General features: G+C 39.4%; 1 protein-coding gene across 1 annotated transcript; it reads right to left on the bottom strand.

Annotated features, from left to right (window-relative positions):
- Positions 1 to 11,287: 11,287 nt before the first annotated feature.
- On the bottom strand, positions 11,288 to 11,935 carry LOC133682906 (uncharacterized). The gene has a single exon (XM_062106448.1). It carries the CDS (start codon positions 11,933 to 11,935, stop codon positions 11,288 to 11,290), a length of 648 nt encoding a protein of 215 aa, XP_061962432.1.
- Positions 11,936 to 17,913: the final 5,978 nt, after the last annotated feature.

The following is a 17,913-nucleotide window of genomic DNA, read 5'->3' as shown; positions in this document are numbered from 1 at the left end:
TCAAATTCTTTTGTTAGTGTGGATAGGTATTCCTGGTACGACCTTAATTTTTCTTCCTTGGTTTGCCATTCCCCTTTAACCTGACAGATAATCAACATTGAGTCCCCATAAACATCTATCCTCTAATGCAACTTCTAAACCGAGGATACAGGCTTCATACTCAGCTGTATTGTTAGTGCACTCAAAATGCAGTTTAACCAAAACTGGATACTGTTTCTTATTAGGAGAGATTATTACCGCACCAGCCTCGTTGCCATATACATTCATTGCCCCGTCAAAAAACATGGTCCACCAATCTGTCTTCTCTTCTTCTTTCTCTATTGATAATATATCTTCATCGAGGAAATCAAAATCCAAAGGTTCGTAATCTTCAACAACATTATTAGCCAGATGGTCCGCAATTGCACTTCCTTTTACGGCTTTTCTTGTCATATACATTATGTCATATTCTGCTAATAATACCTGCCACCTTACAATTCGGCTTGAGAGAAAGGGTTTGTTACAAATTTACCTTAGAGGATCCACTTTTGAAATCAACCAAGTGGTATAGTATAACATATAATGTCATAATCTCTTTGCTGCCCACATCAGCGCACAACACAACCTTTCTATCTCAGTGTATCTAGACTCACATTCGGTGAGTTTTTTACTTAGGTAATAAATAGCTCTTTCCTTCCTTTCGGTTTTATCATGCTAACCCAATACACATCCCATGGCTGCTTTGGTTACCGTTAGATATAATACCAGAGGTTTTCCTGATACCGGAGGAACCAGTGAAGGTGGATTTTGTAAATAATGTTTGATTTTATTGAATGCCTCCTCACACTCCTCATTCCAGGTTCCAGGATTCTTTTTCCTCAATAGTCAGAATATAGGTTCACATGTTATTGTTAACTGAGTGATGCAACCATATTATTCAATAGTTTCACCCACATTTAACTAGTGTTTTGCCTATGTTTTATATATAAAATGCCTTGATATTCTTTGTTTTATGTTTTGAAGGCACTTTTGGATGAAAGATGCAAAAAGGAGTAAATTGGAGATAATTGGCAGATTTGACCTTCAGTCGATGTTTTGTGCAGAGCGTGAGCTCTAGAGGTTGAAATGAAGTGATTCCAGTGGAATTAAAAAGGTAACATCCATACCTTTCTGGACATCTAAGGCAAGAAAATAAAATAAGGAAGAGCATGGAAATCGCAGCCTTCAAAGTCAAATCTCGCAATCTGCCAGTGTTGACCTTCGGCCATTCCAACTTGAATATCTGGAGCTACAGAAGTCCAATTGATGCAAACTCAATTGTTTTGGATTCATGACTCAAATTTATATAAACGCTCCAAATTTCAGCCAAAAATGATGTCATATGAGGGAGATATGATTTTTCAAAGATGACATCTGAATTCTGCCAGCAAACAGGTTTCGTGAAGAAACGAGTCCAAATTACGTTCCGAAGCATCTAAACCGATATCCAAGTTTTTATTTCAGTAATTTAGCTCTTCTAAGTCAAAGTTTGAAGATTTCATGCAAGGCTATTTCTTCTTTTTTAGGAAAATAGTTATTGAAGTACTTAAATGTAAACAGTCTACTTAATGGAGGACTATTTTGTAAAATAGAGACCTAGGGTTTCCTAGGATATAAAAAGAATGAGAGAAGAGAAGTGGGGCAGCCAGCCAAGGAGAGAAAAACGCCCCCTTCCTCTAAGAAACCCTAAATTATGCATTCTTCCTTCTTTTTGATTAGTTGTTCAACAAACATGCAAGGCTAAACACTTTTTCTTGGTTGCAAGGACACGGAAACCTTCGGATTTCAAGAACTGTGAGATTTATTTTACCTTTTCTTTTCAGTTTATATGATGAATATGTTTGTTCTCCTATGCTTATTTTTCCTATGATTGTTTATTTTAATTGCTAGAGCGGACTCTAAGTTATTATTGTAGACAATCTATTGTTAAGTTTTGATATCAAAACCAGAGTTGTGGTATATGAACTTGTGAAGCAACTGAGTTTAATAATTGTGGCGGATCTACGTTATTAATCTTAGGGAGAACATTCAATCAAATCAAACATAGACTGCGGACAGTTATGTTTTCTTGATTAATCAACTTATCTAGTTCTTAAGGCTGCCATTGAATTAAATTACTAGTGCGGACACTGTGGTTGTTTGATGGTTAGGGCTAGTTATACGGCGGATCCGTTAACTAACCAATGTTAAGAAGAGATAAATATTCAGAATATAAATTGATGTTTCGTTTCCAGGATCAGTTCTGATTTCTATAGGTGGATGTGTGCTTGTGACCAAGGTTTGTTCTCTTGATAATTTTCTGATTTTATTAAATTTAGTTTGATAGTTTTCTATTTTCTTTTGCTTTAGCCTAGACAACGTCCAAACCCCCCCAAATTACATATCATCTAGCATAAAAATCTAACTTGAATCTTCCTCGTGGGATCGACCCCTTGCTTGCTCTATACTATCTTGTGTGTTGTGTTTGAATCTAGGGTAATTAATTTGTGCGACCGCGACATCGCAACAAATTTTGGCGCCGTTGCCGAGGAAGTAATTTTAGTTGATTCTTATGCTATTATTTTTATTTGCTGTGATTGTTATTTCTTTTTCTGAAAAAAAAAACAGAATTTTTGTTTGCTGCGGTACTGTTCATTACGGCAGCGGTACTGTTCAAAACAGATTTTTTGATGGAATTAGGTATCGGCCGTTTGTTTCCTGAAGGGAAACAATGTTCTAAACAGGACTAGTGGTAAACCACTAGCCCCACCCTATCGAGGCCAAATTCCGCTGTTTTCTAGGGTTTTTAGGTAGTTTTTGTTTTCTACCGTAGGATTTTCGTACAATTTGCATTGTTTTCGATCTCTTGTGTGGTTGGTTTATTTTGAGTTTTCTTGATGATTTATGCTAGTAACCCGTTCTACTAATCAAAGTCAAGTGCATTTGGATCTTGAAATAGAAAAAACTTTACGCAGGTTACGAAAGGAAGCTCGCCTTAACACCATGACTGTTGCACGACAACAAACACTCAAGGAGCTTGCTGCTCCTAACGTGGAAAATCAGCCATTGTGCATAAACATCGACAATAATGTAAACTTTGAGCTCAAATCTGGTTTTATACATTTGCTACCAACTTTCAATGGTATTGCAGGAGAAGATCCTCATACTCATCTCAAGGAATTCCATATGGTTTGCGTTGGCATGAAACCGAATGGAGTTGATGAAGAACAGGTTAAGTTGAAAGCTTTCCCTTTCTCTTTAAAAGGGGCAGCAAAGGTATGGTTTTTCTCCATTCTCCCAGGTTCAATTGGAACGTGGAATGGCATGAAGAAGATCTTCCTTGAGAAGTATTTCCCAGCATCTCGAGTTGCCAACATAAGGAAAGAAATATGTGGGATTCGACAATCTCATGGAGAGACACTTTCCAAGTATTGGGAAAGATTTGAGCAACTGTGCATTCAATGCCCTCATCATCAAATACCCGATCAGCTGCTCATTCAATATTTCTATGAAGGATTGATGCCTACTGACCGTAGTATCATTGATGCTGCAAGTGGAGGGGCATTGGTAGATAAGACACCCGAGGCTGCACGCCAATTGATATTAAACATGGCAGCCAACTCGAAACAGTTTGGCACTCGTGGAGACTTCGCAAATAAACGAGTAAATGAGATAAGTATTTCTAACCTTGAGAATAAAGTTAATGATCTTACTTCTCTTGTGCGTTCTTTGGCTTGTGGCAATGTACAGCAGGTGAAAGTTTGTAGCATATGCTCCTTACAAGGACATGCTTCAGATATGTGCCCAACAATGCAAGAAGATTACATTGAACAAGCTAATGCAGTTGATGGAGCATTCAATGGACAACCTCAACGTAAGTATGATCCTTTTTCCCACACGTACAATCCTGGATGGAGAGATCATCCCAACCTACGGTATGGGAACCAGCCTCAACAAGGCAATCAAGGCCGACAATTCCATCCCCATGGATTTCAGCCCCAACAGAATTATCAAGCAAGACAACCCCCTCCATTCACAAACTCCAATGTTATGGGGTCGTCATCTAGTGATGATCTTCGTGAGATGATGAAAACTTTGGCTTCTAACACTGTGACCTTGCAACAAAATGTCATGTCTTTTCAACAGGAAACAAGGTCAAGTATTCACAACTTGGAGAAGCAAATGGGGCAAGTAGCTTCAAGTGTGGGGAAATTGGAAGCACAAATGAATGGAAAATTGCCCTCCCAAGCATTGAATCCAAAAGAGAATGTTAGTGCGATCATGCTGCGAAGTGGGAAAGAACTTGAAGAGAAAAGGTTGAAACAAATTGAGATGGAGGAAGAAGAAGAGATAGAAACTGAATTGAGTACAAAAAAGAAACATCCTTCTCCTTCACAAATTGAAACCACAACCAACACTCTAAAGGTAAGTCCTCAATCAATGACTTCCAGTTTTAAAACAATTCCACCCTTTCCTGTGAGTTCTTCTAGGTCAAAGAAAGAGGACAAAGAAAAAGAGATTTTAGAGGTTTTCAAGAAAGTAGAACTCAACATTCCTTTGCTTGATGCTATCAAGCAAATTCCCAAATATGCCAAATTCTTGAAGGAGTTGTGTACTACCAAGAGAGCTTTCAAACTGAAAGGTCATGAAACGGTAAGTATGGGTGAAGTTGTATCTGTTGTTGTTCAAAAGAATCTGTCTTTGAAACAAAAAGACTCAGGTGCGTTTACTATCTCATGTGTTATTGGTAATGCTAGTTTTAAAAGAGCTTTGTGCGATTTAGGTGCATCCATTAGTGTTATGCCCAAACATGTTTATGATTCTCTTAGTCTTGAGCCTTTGAATAAAACTAGCATTGTAATACAACTTGCGGATCGTAGTTTTGTTTACCCACTTGGTGTGATAGAAGATGTCCTAGTCAAGATTGATAGTTTGGTCATTCCATGCGACTTTTATATTCTTGATATGGAACATGATTCTTGTGATTCATCAACCAACACTCATATATTGTTTGGGAGACCATTCTTGAAAACTGCCAACACAAAGATTGATTGTGGTAAGGATACCTTGTCTATGGAGGTAGGAGATGAAAAAATTGAATTTAATTTTCATGATGCAATGACATATCCTTATAGCAATGTTTATTCTATCACATGTTATGACCAAGTTGATAAGTGTGTGCAGCAAGTTTGTGATTTTGATAGTGAGGATGGATTAAGCGTAGCTTTGAGCTATGGCTATGATTTTACCAAGATAGAAGAGATGGACAGGTATATATGTGTTCCCCAAAACATGCATGAATCAGCATTGACTTTGCAAGCTTTGCAAACTGTTCCCCATGATGCAGGAGTCATTCACCCCATCATAGACAATGAATGGGTGGCGCCTATCCTTTTGGTGCCCAAAAAGATTGGAATTACATTGGAAGAAATACGAAATGATGCTTATGAGAATGCTAGGATTTACAAAGAAAAGACTAAGAATTTTCATGACCGAATGCTTACAAGAAAGGAGTTTCATGTTGGAGACAAAGTCCTTCTTTATCATTCGCGTTTGAAACTTTTTCCTGGAAAATTGCGCTCTTGTTGGATTGGACCCTTTGTTGTTTCTAATGTTTTTCCTTATGGTGCAGTTGAAATTACAAGTTTAGAAACCAACAAAGTACTCAAGGTCAATGGGCATCGCTTGAAACCTTTCTATGAAGGTTGGACGACAGAACTCACCGCTTCTGCGGAGTTAGCTGAACCAATCTATGAAGAATAAGCATGCAACATGTCGAGCCAATGACATAAAACAAAAGCGCTTACTGGGAGGCAACCCAGCATAAAAAAAAAACAGATTTGCTTTCTTTTTCCCTTGTCTTTTATTTTTCGCATTTTATTTTATTTTTGTCATTCTCCAATATTCCTTTTCTTTTATTTCAACATTGAGGACAATGTTATGTTTTAAGTGTGGGGGTATTGGGAGAATGTTGGTTTTCTAATTTTGGTTTTCTTTGTTATTTTTCAAAATAAAAAAAAAGTATGTTTGATCTTTTGAACTCCCATTGGTTTTTGAGAATATGAGTATTATTAGCCAGATGGTCCGCAATTGCACTTCCTTTTACGGCTTTTCTTGTCATATACATTATGTCATATTCTGCTAATAATACCTGCCACCTTACAATTCGGCTTGAGAGAAAGGGTTTGTTACAAATTTACCTTAGAGGATCCACTTTTGAAATCAACCAAGTGGTATAGTATAACATATAATGTCATAATCTCTTTGCTGCCCACATCAGCGCACAACACAACCTTTCTATCTCAGTGTATCTAGACTCACATTCGGTGAGTTTTTTACTTAGGTAATAAATAGCTCTTTCCTTCCTTTCAGTTTTATCATGCTAACCCAATACACATCCCATGGCTGCTTTGGTTACCGTTAGATATAATACCAGAGGTTTTCCTGATACCGGAGGAACCAGTGAAGGTGGATTTTGTAAATAATGTTTGATTTTATTGAATGCCTCCTCACACTCCTCATTCCAGGTTCCAGGATTCTTTTTCCTCAATAGTCAGAATATAGGTTCACATGTTATTGTTAACTGAGCTATAAACCGAACAATATAGTTTAACCTTCCCAAGAATCCTCTTACTTCTTTCTCCATCTTAGGGGATGACATAGCTTGAATGACCCTTATTTTATCTGGATCTACCTCTATACCTCTATCACTTACCACAAATCCTATCAGCTTACCTGATTTAACTTCGAATGAACATTTTGCAGGATTGAGCCTTAATTCATACTTCCTCAACCTCTTAAATAACTTCCTCAAAACCCCAACATGATCTTCTCCCTTTTTGGACTTAACAATCATATCATCTACATACACCTCAATTTCCTTATGCATCATGTCATGGAATAGATTCACCATTGCTCTTTGATAAGTTGCTCATGCGTTCTTCAAACCAAATGGCATGACCTTGTAGCAATATGTCCCCCAAGGTGTGACAAAAGTGGTTTTCGCCTTATCCTCTAGAGCCAGTTTTATTTGGTTGTATCCTGAAAAACCATCCATAAAGGAATTTATGGAACTTCGGGCAGCATTGTCCACTAAAACATCTATGTGTGGTAGTGGAAATTCATCCTTAGGGCTAGCTCTGTTCAAATTCTGAAAGTCCACACAAACTCTAATCTTCCCCTCCTTCTTAGGCACGACAACAATGTTAGATACCTATTATGGATATCTAACTACTTCTAGAAAACCAGCATTCCACTGCTTCTCGAGTTCTGCCTTGACCTTGATCCAAATATCTGGGTGGGCCCTCCTCAGATTTTGCTTGAATGGTTTACAACCTTCTTCCAACGGTATCTTGTGTACTACAATATTTGTATCCAAGCCAGGCATATCTTTATAGGAACAAGCAAAAACATCTGAATATTCTTGTAATAGGCCAATCATTTCTGTCCTTTGTTCAGAAGTAATTAAGGTACCTATTTTCAACTCTTTCCTGAGTTGATCACCGCCCACATTTATGGTTTCGAGTTCTTCTACGACTGGCTTCCAAGTCTGTTCACACTGTTCCACTAGCTTGGTGAAATCACTGATATTGCTTTCATCCCACTCTTCTTCTTCCATAGCTATCACATGTTCATTCAAGTTTGGCCATTTATTCTTGATGCTAAGTGTATGTGATGTTGTAGGAGATTCGCTTTTAGGATTCATTTTGAAAACTGTTGGAGCTTCTTGGGTCACCCAGTTCTGAAACTTCTCACCATGAGCCAACTTGCGCACAAAGGTCTTGGTGGAGACTTCTTCTAGTGTGTGGACAGTTAGTTGTGGCAGCGCTTCATCTTCCTTTCCCGCTACTGTCTTTATGTCACCTCCTTCCACCTTATTTTCCTCCAAGGTGTTTATGCTTATATTTGCCAGTTCTTGCCCTATGTTTTCTACTCCTTTATCAGGTTGCATTACGTATGCAGCTTCTGGGAATGACACTCTAAGAGGAGGGATTTCTAGCTTTTCTTCTTCAGTCTCTCTTCCTTCAATTCTAGCCATTCTTCTTTCCCTTCTCCGACCAGCAGCCCACCGATGATCCTCTTTGTTAGGTTTATACCCCAGCCCAAATCTTTGATTAGCACATTTCATCTTTGTCTGATTAACCCTTTTTGGTAGCCCGGTGATAGGGTTATACTGAAACGGGATCCCGCGTTCCAAAAAGTATTGAGTTGCCATCCTTGCTACTTCTGAGATCCTTGGCCTTCTTAGTACTGTGTTCTCCGGCACCCATTCAGTGTTCACAATCTCAAAAGCATGGATATTGTTATCCTTGCAATCCTCCACCTCGATGAAAGGTATAGCCACATTCTTTATCATAGATACTGTTTCCTCAGCTTTGACAGTTACCAACATCCCGTTCATGATATACTTCAAGCATTGGTGTAATGATGAGGTTACTGCCCCCGCTGCATGAATCCAAAGTCTTCCTAACAACATACTATAGGAAGGGTGGATATCCATAACCTGAAGCGTCACTGGGAACATTTGTGGCCCCACATACAAATCCACTTCTAAAGTCCCAATTATTGGCCTAGGTGAGCCGTCATATGCTCTGGCCATCATAGTACTCGGCCTCATATGAGATTCATCGATCGACATTTCTTTAAGAATGTGCTTTGGCAACACGTTAAGAACCGAGCCATTATCGATGAGCACCTTTCCTATGAGGCATTCTTTGCACCTAACCGTAATGTATAAGGGCTTGTTATGTCCGGTACCTTCAGCAAGCTCATCAGCCGTGAAGTATAGGTAATTAGTTGCGTGGATCCGCCCCACCAGATGCTCCATGGTTTTATGTTCAATGTCTTGAGGTACATACGCCTCATTCAATACCTTTTGCAAGGCGTTTCGATGTGGCTTAGAGCTGAGTATCAAGGACATAAAGGGCATCCTAGCTGGAGTCTTTTTTAGTTGATCTACTATGCAATATTTGCTATGCTTTATCAACTTCAAAAACTCATTCGACTCCTCCTTAGTTACTGGCTTATTAACTTCTAATGCTTTATCAAAATCTACCACTTCTTTGCCTTTTGCCTTTCGCAACTCCTCGGGCGTGAAGCACTGGCCACTTCGAGTCAAACCACTGATCTCAGTTTGGAACAAAGGAAGAGGAGCTCAAATGTTGGAGGCATAGCCATAATTATAAAGCATGACATAGTGATTTCCTTTTGTGTAAGAAGGTTTAACCAAGATTAACTTTGGTGGCCCATTAGCTATTGGTTGGACCCTACATACTCCTGTCATCTTATCTTGACCTTCCATCATACTCACCTCACGACTGCCCTCCATGGGTTCAATCCTCAACTCCCCTATTAGCAGTATTTTTGTAATCTTTTTGCGAAACTCGATGCAATCCTTAATATAATGTCCCTCCTTTCCATGGAACTCACAATACTCACATCCCTCCAAATGGCATTCAACATTTACCTCTAGAAATCCTGATTGTACTAACATGTCGTACAACTTCTTCATGGACACCTTCAACGCCTTACCTTGATTCCCAATTTCTATCATGCCCACTCCACTATTACTTGCAACATGTTTAGGCAACGGGTTTGAATTAACGTTGGGTGTGTCTTCGAATGATACCCATCCTATCTTGATGAGCTCCAACAACCTCTTCTTGAAAGCGTAGCAGGTTTCAATCCCATGCCCGGGATTACCAGCATGGTACTCGCAAGTCAACTCGGGCTTGTACCAGATTGGGAATGGTGGTTGCAGTGGTAGTGCAAGGATAGGAGCTACGTGTCCAATGCTCAACAGTTTGGCATACATGTCCTTCAAAGGCATGGGTAATGGCGGTAGTTGTTCTGCAATGTATCTTGTATTTGGTGGTTGTTTTGGTTGTTTGACTGGTTGTTTGTTCGATTAGGGGAAAAAGATTTGCTAAAGTTCACGTGGGAAAATTGAGAGGTAGGTATTTGTGGGTTATAAGAATTCACTCTCTTGCTCTTGTACCCCCTTTCTAAGTTGTTAACATCACCTTTCCTCTTTCTTCCAATAAAACCCTTCTTCTCCAACGGCTCAGATATGCGTCCAGCTATGCGGACCGCATCGTAAAAATGCTGAGATGAGCTACCCATTAGGTGCTCATAATAAGGTGCCTTGAAGGTATTGGCAAATAAGGTCACCATCTTTGTTTCTATTAAAGGGGGCTGGACATGTGTTGCCTCATCCCTCCACCTTTGAGCATAGGCTCCTTTTCTCCATTGACATTAGACTCGTCCGATCTGGAGCGATTTCCAGGTTAAACTTGTGCTGCTTAAGGAAAGCCTCCACCAAATCTCTCCAGCTCCTGATCCTGACACTGTTTAACCTCATGTACCAGCTCAAAGCGGATCTCACGAGGCTATCTTGAAAGAAATAGATTAGCAATTTATCATCGCAGATTACTTCCGCCATTTTGTTACAGTAGGATTGAAGGTAAGTGTTTGGGCATTCCAAACCGGTGTACTTAATGAACTCTGGTATCCTAAAATCTTTTGGCACTGTGATGTTTGGTACCAAACATACTTCGGCTGCTCGCATAGGGTCAAACTAGTCATTACCCTCAACTGCCCTTAATCTCTCTTCCAAAGCAAACAACTTATCCTGGTCCATCAAACTAGGAGACCTATTATCCGAGGTTCCCTCCGTTGTTAAGTCCACAGTGATTGGAGTATGAGTTTGCCCCCTGATTTTGAGATGCTTGAGGGATGTGAGCTGTTGGCGCTCCTTCAGGCGGTTGTGCTAATGTTCCTTCCCCATTCTTAGCTTTTAGAAGTTGCTCGAGTAGGTCAGTAAGCTGAGCAACTTTGTTTTTTACGAATTCTAACTCGGTCTGATAATATGACTCTAAGTGAGCTCTTTCTTCGTTCTCCATCCTTGATCTGGACCGGGTGTGGTGGACTTTAGATGTGGGACCTATGTTTCACGATCTGGAATGCATGTGATAAATTAAAAACAAAATGCGTGATGAAAATATGATGCACATGTGATGTGAATTTTTTTAGAGCTGATTCATGACTTTTGTAATCCTCTAGGCAAGATTTATGAGTCGACCTGATTACTATAAAGGAGGGTTTGCCAAGTTCTTATCATAGTAGCTTACCAAAACACATTAGAAAGAAAAATAGGTCATGGCCTTCTTATAAATAAAAGTTGCTCAAACAAAACAATAATAGAAAAGGGCCTTATACATCGCTACCCTTAAAAGGCATTTTCCCTATTAGCTAAGTCCCCAATAAAGGAGGTGATGGACCCCATGTATTCTCAATACTTCGAAGCATCATTTCCAACTTGGGTGGCTTGTTGTTGCAACCTTTCCGCATAACGGGCTGCTTGCTCGACCTGCTTTGTCATATGTCTTATCTTATCATGGAACACGGTGTTGTTATCTGCGATTATCACTTCGTTGCTGGCTCCTAAGGCTTCATTACTTCTTTCCAACACTCGAACCATATCCTCCGACTGTGCCAACTTATCCCTTACCCTCTGCAGTTCTTCCTTTTCGAGATCTAGCTCAGCTATTTTGGAGTTAATTTGAACTGCAAAGTTGTCCATGTAGTCTTGACATTCTTGACGCTCTTGCTTAACCTTACTCAGCTCCTCTTCCATCTCGAAGTAATGGCTTCTCAATTCCCTCAACTCTTCTTCTCGTATCTCGATCTCAGATTGTAAAGCCACTATCCTTCCTTTCAAAGACTCAACTCTCTTCTGGTAATCTCTCATATCAGACTCAGCGACTTTCCTTGCGTTTCTCTCTTCCTCAAGTTGCACCATATATTGAGCTCTGATCCTTCTTTCCTCTTCTATGTCGAGCTGGGCTAGCCGATTCTTCTCTTTTTCGACTTCTACTTTCTTTAAAAGAATGCTCCTTCCCTTCTTCAAGGAATCCATCATCTCTTTATCAACATTCATCTTGCCGTTTGTTGATCTCTTAACCTTAGCCAACTCTTTTTTTGTGAGCCCATTCTTGTTAACCAGCTCATCATATTCAGTTATTCAATTCTTTAACTCAGCCTGGACCTCTTTTGCTATTTCTTCAACTGCTTCGGCCCTTTTTTTCCATTCTTTTAAAGATGTTAATTGCCTATTTTGTTTTTTCAATTGCTGGTTCAAGTAATTCCTCATTGTATTTTCTTCCTCTAACTGATTTTCCAGTAGTTATTGCTGCCCTTTGCTTTTGTTGAGATCAATTCTACATCGTTCTAGCTGTTTTCTTAACTCTTCCTCATTATCAGTCCCTTTTTTTTTGTTACTCTATTACTGATTCTGGATGTTTTGGTGTTGAGAAACCCCTCACTTCAGCAAGCTCTTCATTCCTCCAAACTGCATAATTTTGGTTAAATGATGTTTCAAAATTGCTTCCTTCTTCCCTTTTTACCAGCAGGGGTCTTTTCCAATCTTGTCAGATAAGCTCCATCTCTTTGAGGAATGGTTGATACTTGAATAAATTGATGAAATCGGCTAAACCCAGAGTTCTTGGTGTGTATTGCATTCCACCCAACTGCCTTGTTACAAGTGCGGGTGCATAACTAATGTATCTGGTTACACCGATTAGGGGAACCCATATCTTGCTTCCACAGCTCATTGTGCAGATGGCGTTGTTCATCCACGGTGCTTTCCATTTAAAGTTGCTTCTTGGCAATGCTGCATATTTATCTATCCATGTTTTCTCATCCCAGTTCTTCCAAGTCTCATCTATGGTAACTTTTAATGGTCACAGGTTAAACCACCAGAAGTTGTTAAAGACGTCCCTTGGTGTTTCAATATGACTGATAATCCATAAATACAACATAGGGATGCAACATCTCATGGCTTCTTTTCCATGCATTCTGCAGTGGTTGAGTGATAACATGGTTTCTCCCAAAATGGCTGAAGAGGGATTGATTCGGTCATGCTCGTATTCTATGAAGACATTTGCGGCTTCTAAACTGGTGACTCTGATTTCAGAAGGGAACAATACTAGTCCAAAGATGGCGAAGGCCACCAACATGTATCGTTCATCTCCCAACTTGCCTTCTTCAGCATTTTTCTTCATTCAGGCTTTAATGACCTTCCATTTAAAACCCCCCTCGGCGACTCTACATTGGTTGATCTTTCTCAGGCCCAATAAACCGACTACCTCCGAAGCTGTGTCTTCAAATCTTCGCCTGAGGTAGATCTTGTGGCTGTTGTTTGGAAAATCTAGAATCCTCTCGTATTCCTCCAAGGTCGGTGTCATATCGATGTTCCCGAAGGTAAAACACCAATAACTAGGATCCCAAAAATTTAGTAGGGCTTTGATTGTTGCTGCTTGTACGAGTAACCTCATTAGTTGTGCAATTCTCCCATATCGCCTTTCAAAAAGAGTCTCATCAACATATTCCATAATAGACAATAATTTCCCTAAGTCATTTACCATGTGATTTATCTTGGTAATGCAAGGTAACCCACTAGCATCGATTCTTGGACATTTTCCTTCAGCTACCGGATTTCAGCTCAAAACCTAGATTAATGAATTTAACATTATTAATCACGATGCAGATGAAAGTAAGATACATATCCTAAGGACAAGCTCTATTTATTAAGCGAGAGTGGGTAGGTTTTCTATCTGGTCTTGAAGGGGTCTCATATCTGCCTAGTGACGTTCTTCGTAAAGATAGTATGGGGGTGTTGCAAGGAACAGTTAAGGCACGTATGCCCACCATTACCAAGCAGACACTCAGATATGAGTTGAGTGTTTCACGCATCTGAACCCTGACCAATAGTCATAGGGCAAATCACTAATTCCCCACCTAACTTAAGGCTTGTGTGTGCTTCTCAAAATCAAAGTATGTGATGCATGGGACAGTTCTATACAATGCATGAACAAAATGTGTAAAAATTTAAAGCATATAAGCAAATAACAAAAGGAAAGGCCTATTAACAATAAACACATAAAAACACAAACGAATCAGACAAAAACAAAGCTTAGTCTACAAGGTCCCCAACGAAGTCATCATTCTGTCGCACGTGTGCGGCGTCGTGGCGAATATTCCACTTCAATCTAAATGTATATCAAAATGGAAAATATAAGGAGGCAATCAATTCTTGTCTTTTATCGGTGGAAAATGGAATGAGAGTCGTCACCTAGTAATTTGGTCACTAGGAACCCTAACTGGTTTTAGAAATCGAGTACGGGGACTGATTACGTAAAGGGAAGGTATTAGCACCCCAAATACGCCTTACCTAAGGTAAGTTGTATTGTTTGATTGTCTGATAAAAAACTAAGGTGTTATTGTATTTCTAGTTGTTGGTCCGTCTATGGTTCAAGAAAAGTCCTCCTCGGTAAGGAGGTTCTTATTTTATCGGGTAAAAATCTAATCGTTCTAACGTCTATATAAAAAAAACTATATTTTTAATATCATGAATACATTTTATGTATAAATTTGTAATCCTAGATACTAAAAGAAGACAAAAATATTTTTTTAGAATTTTTGAAATATTGACCTAGTTCTCATGGCTCTAACAAACTTGTTATTAAAGCCAAAGTGCATGCTAAAACATATTTTTGAATATTTTGTGTTTTATATATATAAAAAAAACAATATGATTTTTTTTTGTGGTATGAAAATACGATGTGATGATTTTTCTTATCTTTGAGATACTTGGCTGTATGCATGCAAAACAAAATCTTTTTTTTTTATTTTTTTATAAATTTTTTTTTCAATGTTTTGATGAAAACCGGATGTTTTAATACTGGATTTGTATCCTTACTGTATAAAAATACAAACCAGTATTAATCAATTTTGATAAAAATATGCAGGAAAATAAACAATTTTTTTAAGATTTTTTTCAAAAATGTTAACATTTTATATATAATATTATAATATATAATATTATAATTATGTGGGTTGGGCTGGCCCAGCTAACTAGGCCGGACTCAGCCCTAAAAGGGTTGGGCCGATCTCGGCTCAACTGTTCGCTCTGCTTCTTCGGGTCTGGGCCGGGCCAGAACTGGCTTGGCCCAGAAAACAAAATGGAGGGGGAATTATTTTCCCCCTCCCATCCTCCTGCATGCAGAACGATTCTGCATGCAGGAGAAACCTATACCACAAAACTAAGTAAAAGTGGAGGGGCACGAAGAGGTACCTGGTACGGAGGAGGCGGTGACTTGCTGGTCTGGCTGTCTCGCTAGCGGTTCTGCGGTGGAGGCCGGTGGCAGTGTCGTGGCTCATGGACAGCAGCTCCAAGTAGCAGTGCTGTTGTTTCAAGCGGCGGAGAGAGAGATTCCTACTCTTCCCTTCTCCTCCGTTTTCTTTCCCCTTCTTCGGCTACATTTCCTTTTCTTTTTGTTCCTGTTTATGTGTTTTTTTTTCTCCCGTTCCTCTTCTTGTTTCAGTATCGTCTTTCTCCTTTAGCTCTCACAGTCCCTCTCCTTTATCTCTCACAATCCCTCTCCCCTGTTTCCAGCTTCCCCGTTTTCTTTCTCTTTTTTTCTTTCGGTCCCTTTCCTTTTCGTTCTTTTCTTTCTCTTCTCTCTGTTCCCTCTTTTCTCTCTCCCCCTTCGTGCGTGCTGGTGTTGGGTGGTATTTATAGGGCAAAGGGAGCAGGGGCGTCCCTATTACCGCCCTATTGCTGCTCATGGGGAGCAGGGCTTTGCTGCCCTACCTCGGCATCGGGTTGGCTAGCCAGTGGACGTGGCTGGCAGGGCGCGGCTCCCCTGGTCTCTCATCATGAGGGTGCGTGGGGCTTCAGGTTTTGGCAGAGCACGCGACATGAAGGAGTTAATGAAGAAAGAAGAAGAAGAAAAAAACTTGCTACCTTCCCCTGCTGCACGTCCAGGGGAAGAAGAAGGAGGAACAGTGTCGCCCAAAACGACACTGTTCTGTTCTATTGTTATTTTTTTGTACATGAAACAGTGTCATTTTAGACAAAACGCGTCGTTTCATTTAAATATGGCGCCAACATATTCATTTCCAAATTAGTCCTTAATTTATCCTTTGTTCTTTTAAGTCCTCAAAAAGTAATTTTGACTTTAAGAATTAATTCAATTGCATCCCTGCCAATTTCAATCGTTGCCCCTATAGTTGGCCGCCCTTTTCAATTTAGTCCTTGGTTTTGAATTTGTGCATTTTGACCGTCAATTGATTAATAAACTTCAAATTTCTTCAATTTGGTCCCTGATTCAATCAATTACAGCCCCTCCATTTATGCACCTTTTCCAATTTGGTCCTTGGTTTCGGATTTCCTCAATTAGGTCCCTAATTAGCCATCAAACTTCAATATTTATGCAATTAAGCCTCTGATTTGACCAAATCAACTCTCAAAAATTATAATTTGACCCCAAAACTTTAATTTCTTCCAATTAAAGCCCAAATTGACTTAAAAATCAAATTTTTTTGCCATCAAACCCTCTATAAATCTTCAATAAAATCCAATTGAGTCCATAAACATCCAATTTTGGACTTTTCTCCTCAAATTGAATTTTCTTTTCCAATAAGGCTCTCATCATTCAAGTATATACTATCAAAATTTCAATCTTTGTATTTTTAACCACCTTAATCAATTTTTCTGACCATTTTCTGAGCGCTCTATCTTCCTATTATTTTTTCTAATTTCTTCCAGCTATATATTTATATTTTATTTTTATTATTTATTATTCTTGTGTGGGGACCTAAAAATGGATTACAACACCGGTGGTAAGGAAGGTGTGGATTCATAACCACTAGCATAACGTGGAGTATGAAAGCCTTCATATAATTTGTAGTGCATGTGGATGTTATGGGCATGTTGCGAGGAATTGTTCGAGCAAGAATAATGTACAGATGTAGTCACAGGGATTCGCTGAACATGATAATAGAAAGGTTTCGGTGGAAGACATCCCTACAAATATGGTAGAGGATGGAGAGCACCCTAACAGAATAATCTCTAATGTGGCTCTGGTAAATCAAGTCACTCGATCTTCTCCCCACGCGTTACATGGAGATTGGTTAGTGGTTGTGAGAAACAGGAAAGTGAATTCTAAGGGAGGTAAGGGTGGGATTGCTAAGGACAAGGGTAGTAATACATATCAAAATAAATATGGAGTGTTGCAGAATATGCATGGGAATTCTGAAGGTATCAGGGACTTGGGGCATATACGAGATCCGACCACTTTGGGCTCCTTGGAAAATCACAAAGTTATGACCGTCCCAGAAAATATTGGGAAGGAGAAGCAAGTTGATGCTCCTAATCAAACATGATCTGTGTCTGGTAATATGAAGAATAAAAGAGCAAGGAAATCAGAGGAAATTCATGTTATGATTAACCCACTTACCTTGCGGGATAGGGAGGGACAGTTAAATAGGAAAAAAATGGTAGTAGACCCCTTGCTCAGTCTGGAAAGATAAGAGGAAATAGAGAGGGAGAGGGTCCTAGTAAGGTTGGACAAAACTTACCTATGGGTGCCTTTTGGGACAAAGGGAAGGAGAAGCTAGGTTTATCTCCCCTGGAGAAAAATTTTGTTTTTAGGAAGAGTATGTTGGATGACTCTCATAAGAACATTATTCAGCATAACCAAGCCAATAACACGTCCTCTCATGATCTTGGCAAGATTGTCCAGGATGCAGCTAATATGAGAAGTAACCTGGAAGCTTTAAGTAATAATTCACACTAGCATACTAAACATGGGGATAAAGAAGGTGATACCAGGATGATTCTAGGGCCAGGGAATGAGATTGACCGATAATGAGTTTGGTGGGAAGGTTTTGTCTGCCTCTCAATTTTCTTTTTTCTTATGATGAATTGTTTTGACGATTTTATTGTGTTGTCTTGGAATGTACGTGGAGCTGTTAATGCCACAAGCAAGCGTCATTCTAAAGAGTTAATTAAGAAGTATCATCCTAGTATTTGCGTGTTGTTGGAAACTCATGTTCAATTTGGGAGAGTGGCCA

Source organism: Populus nigra, chromosome 2 (assembly GCF_951802175.1).
Source record: "Populus nigra chromosome 2, ddPopNigr1.1, whole genome shotgun sequence".
NCBI classification, from domain to species: domain Eukaryota; kingdom Viridiplantae; phylum Streptophyta; class Magnoliopsida; order Malpighiales; family Salicaceae; genus Populus; species Populus nigra.
This window is presented reverse-complemented; position numbering and strand designations above follow the sequence as displayed.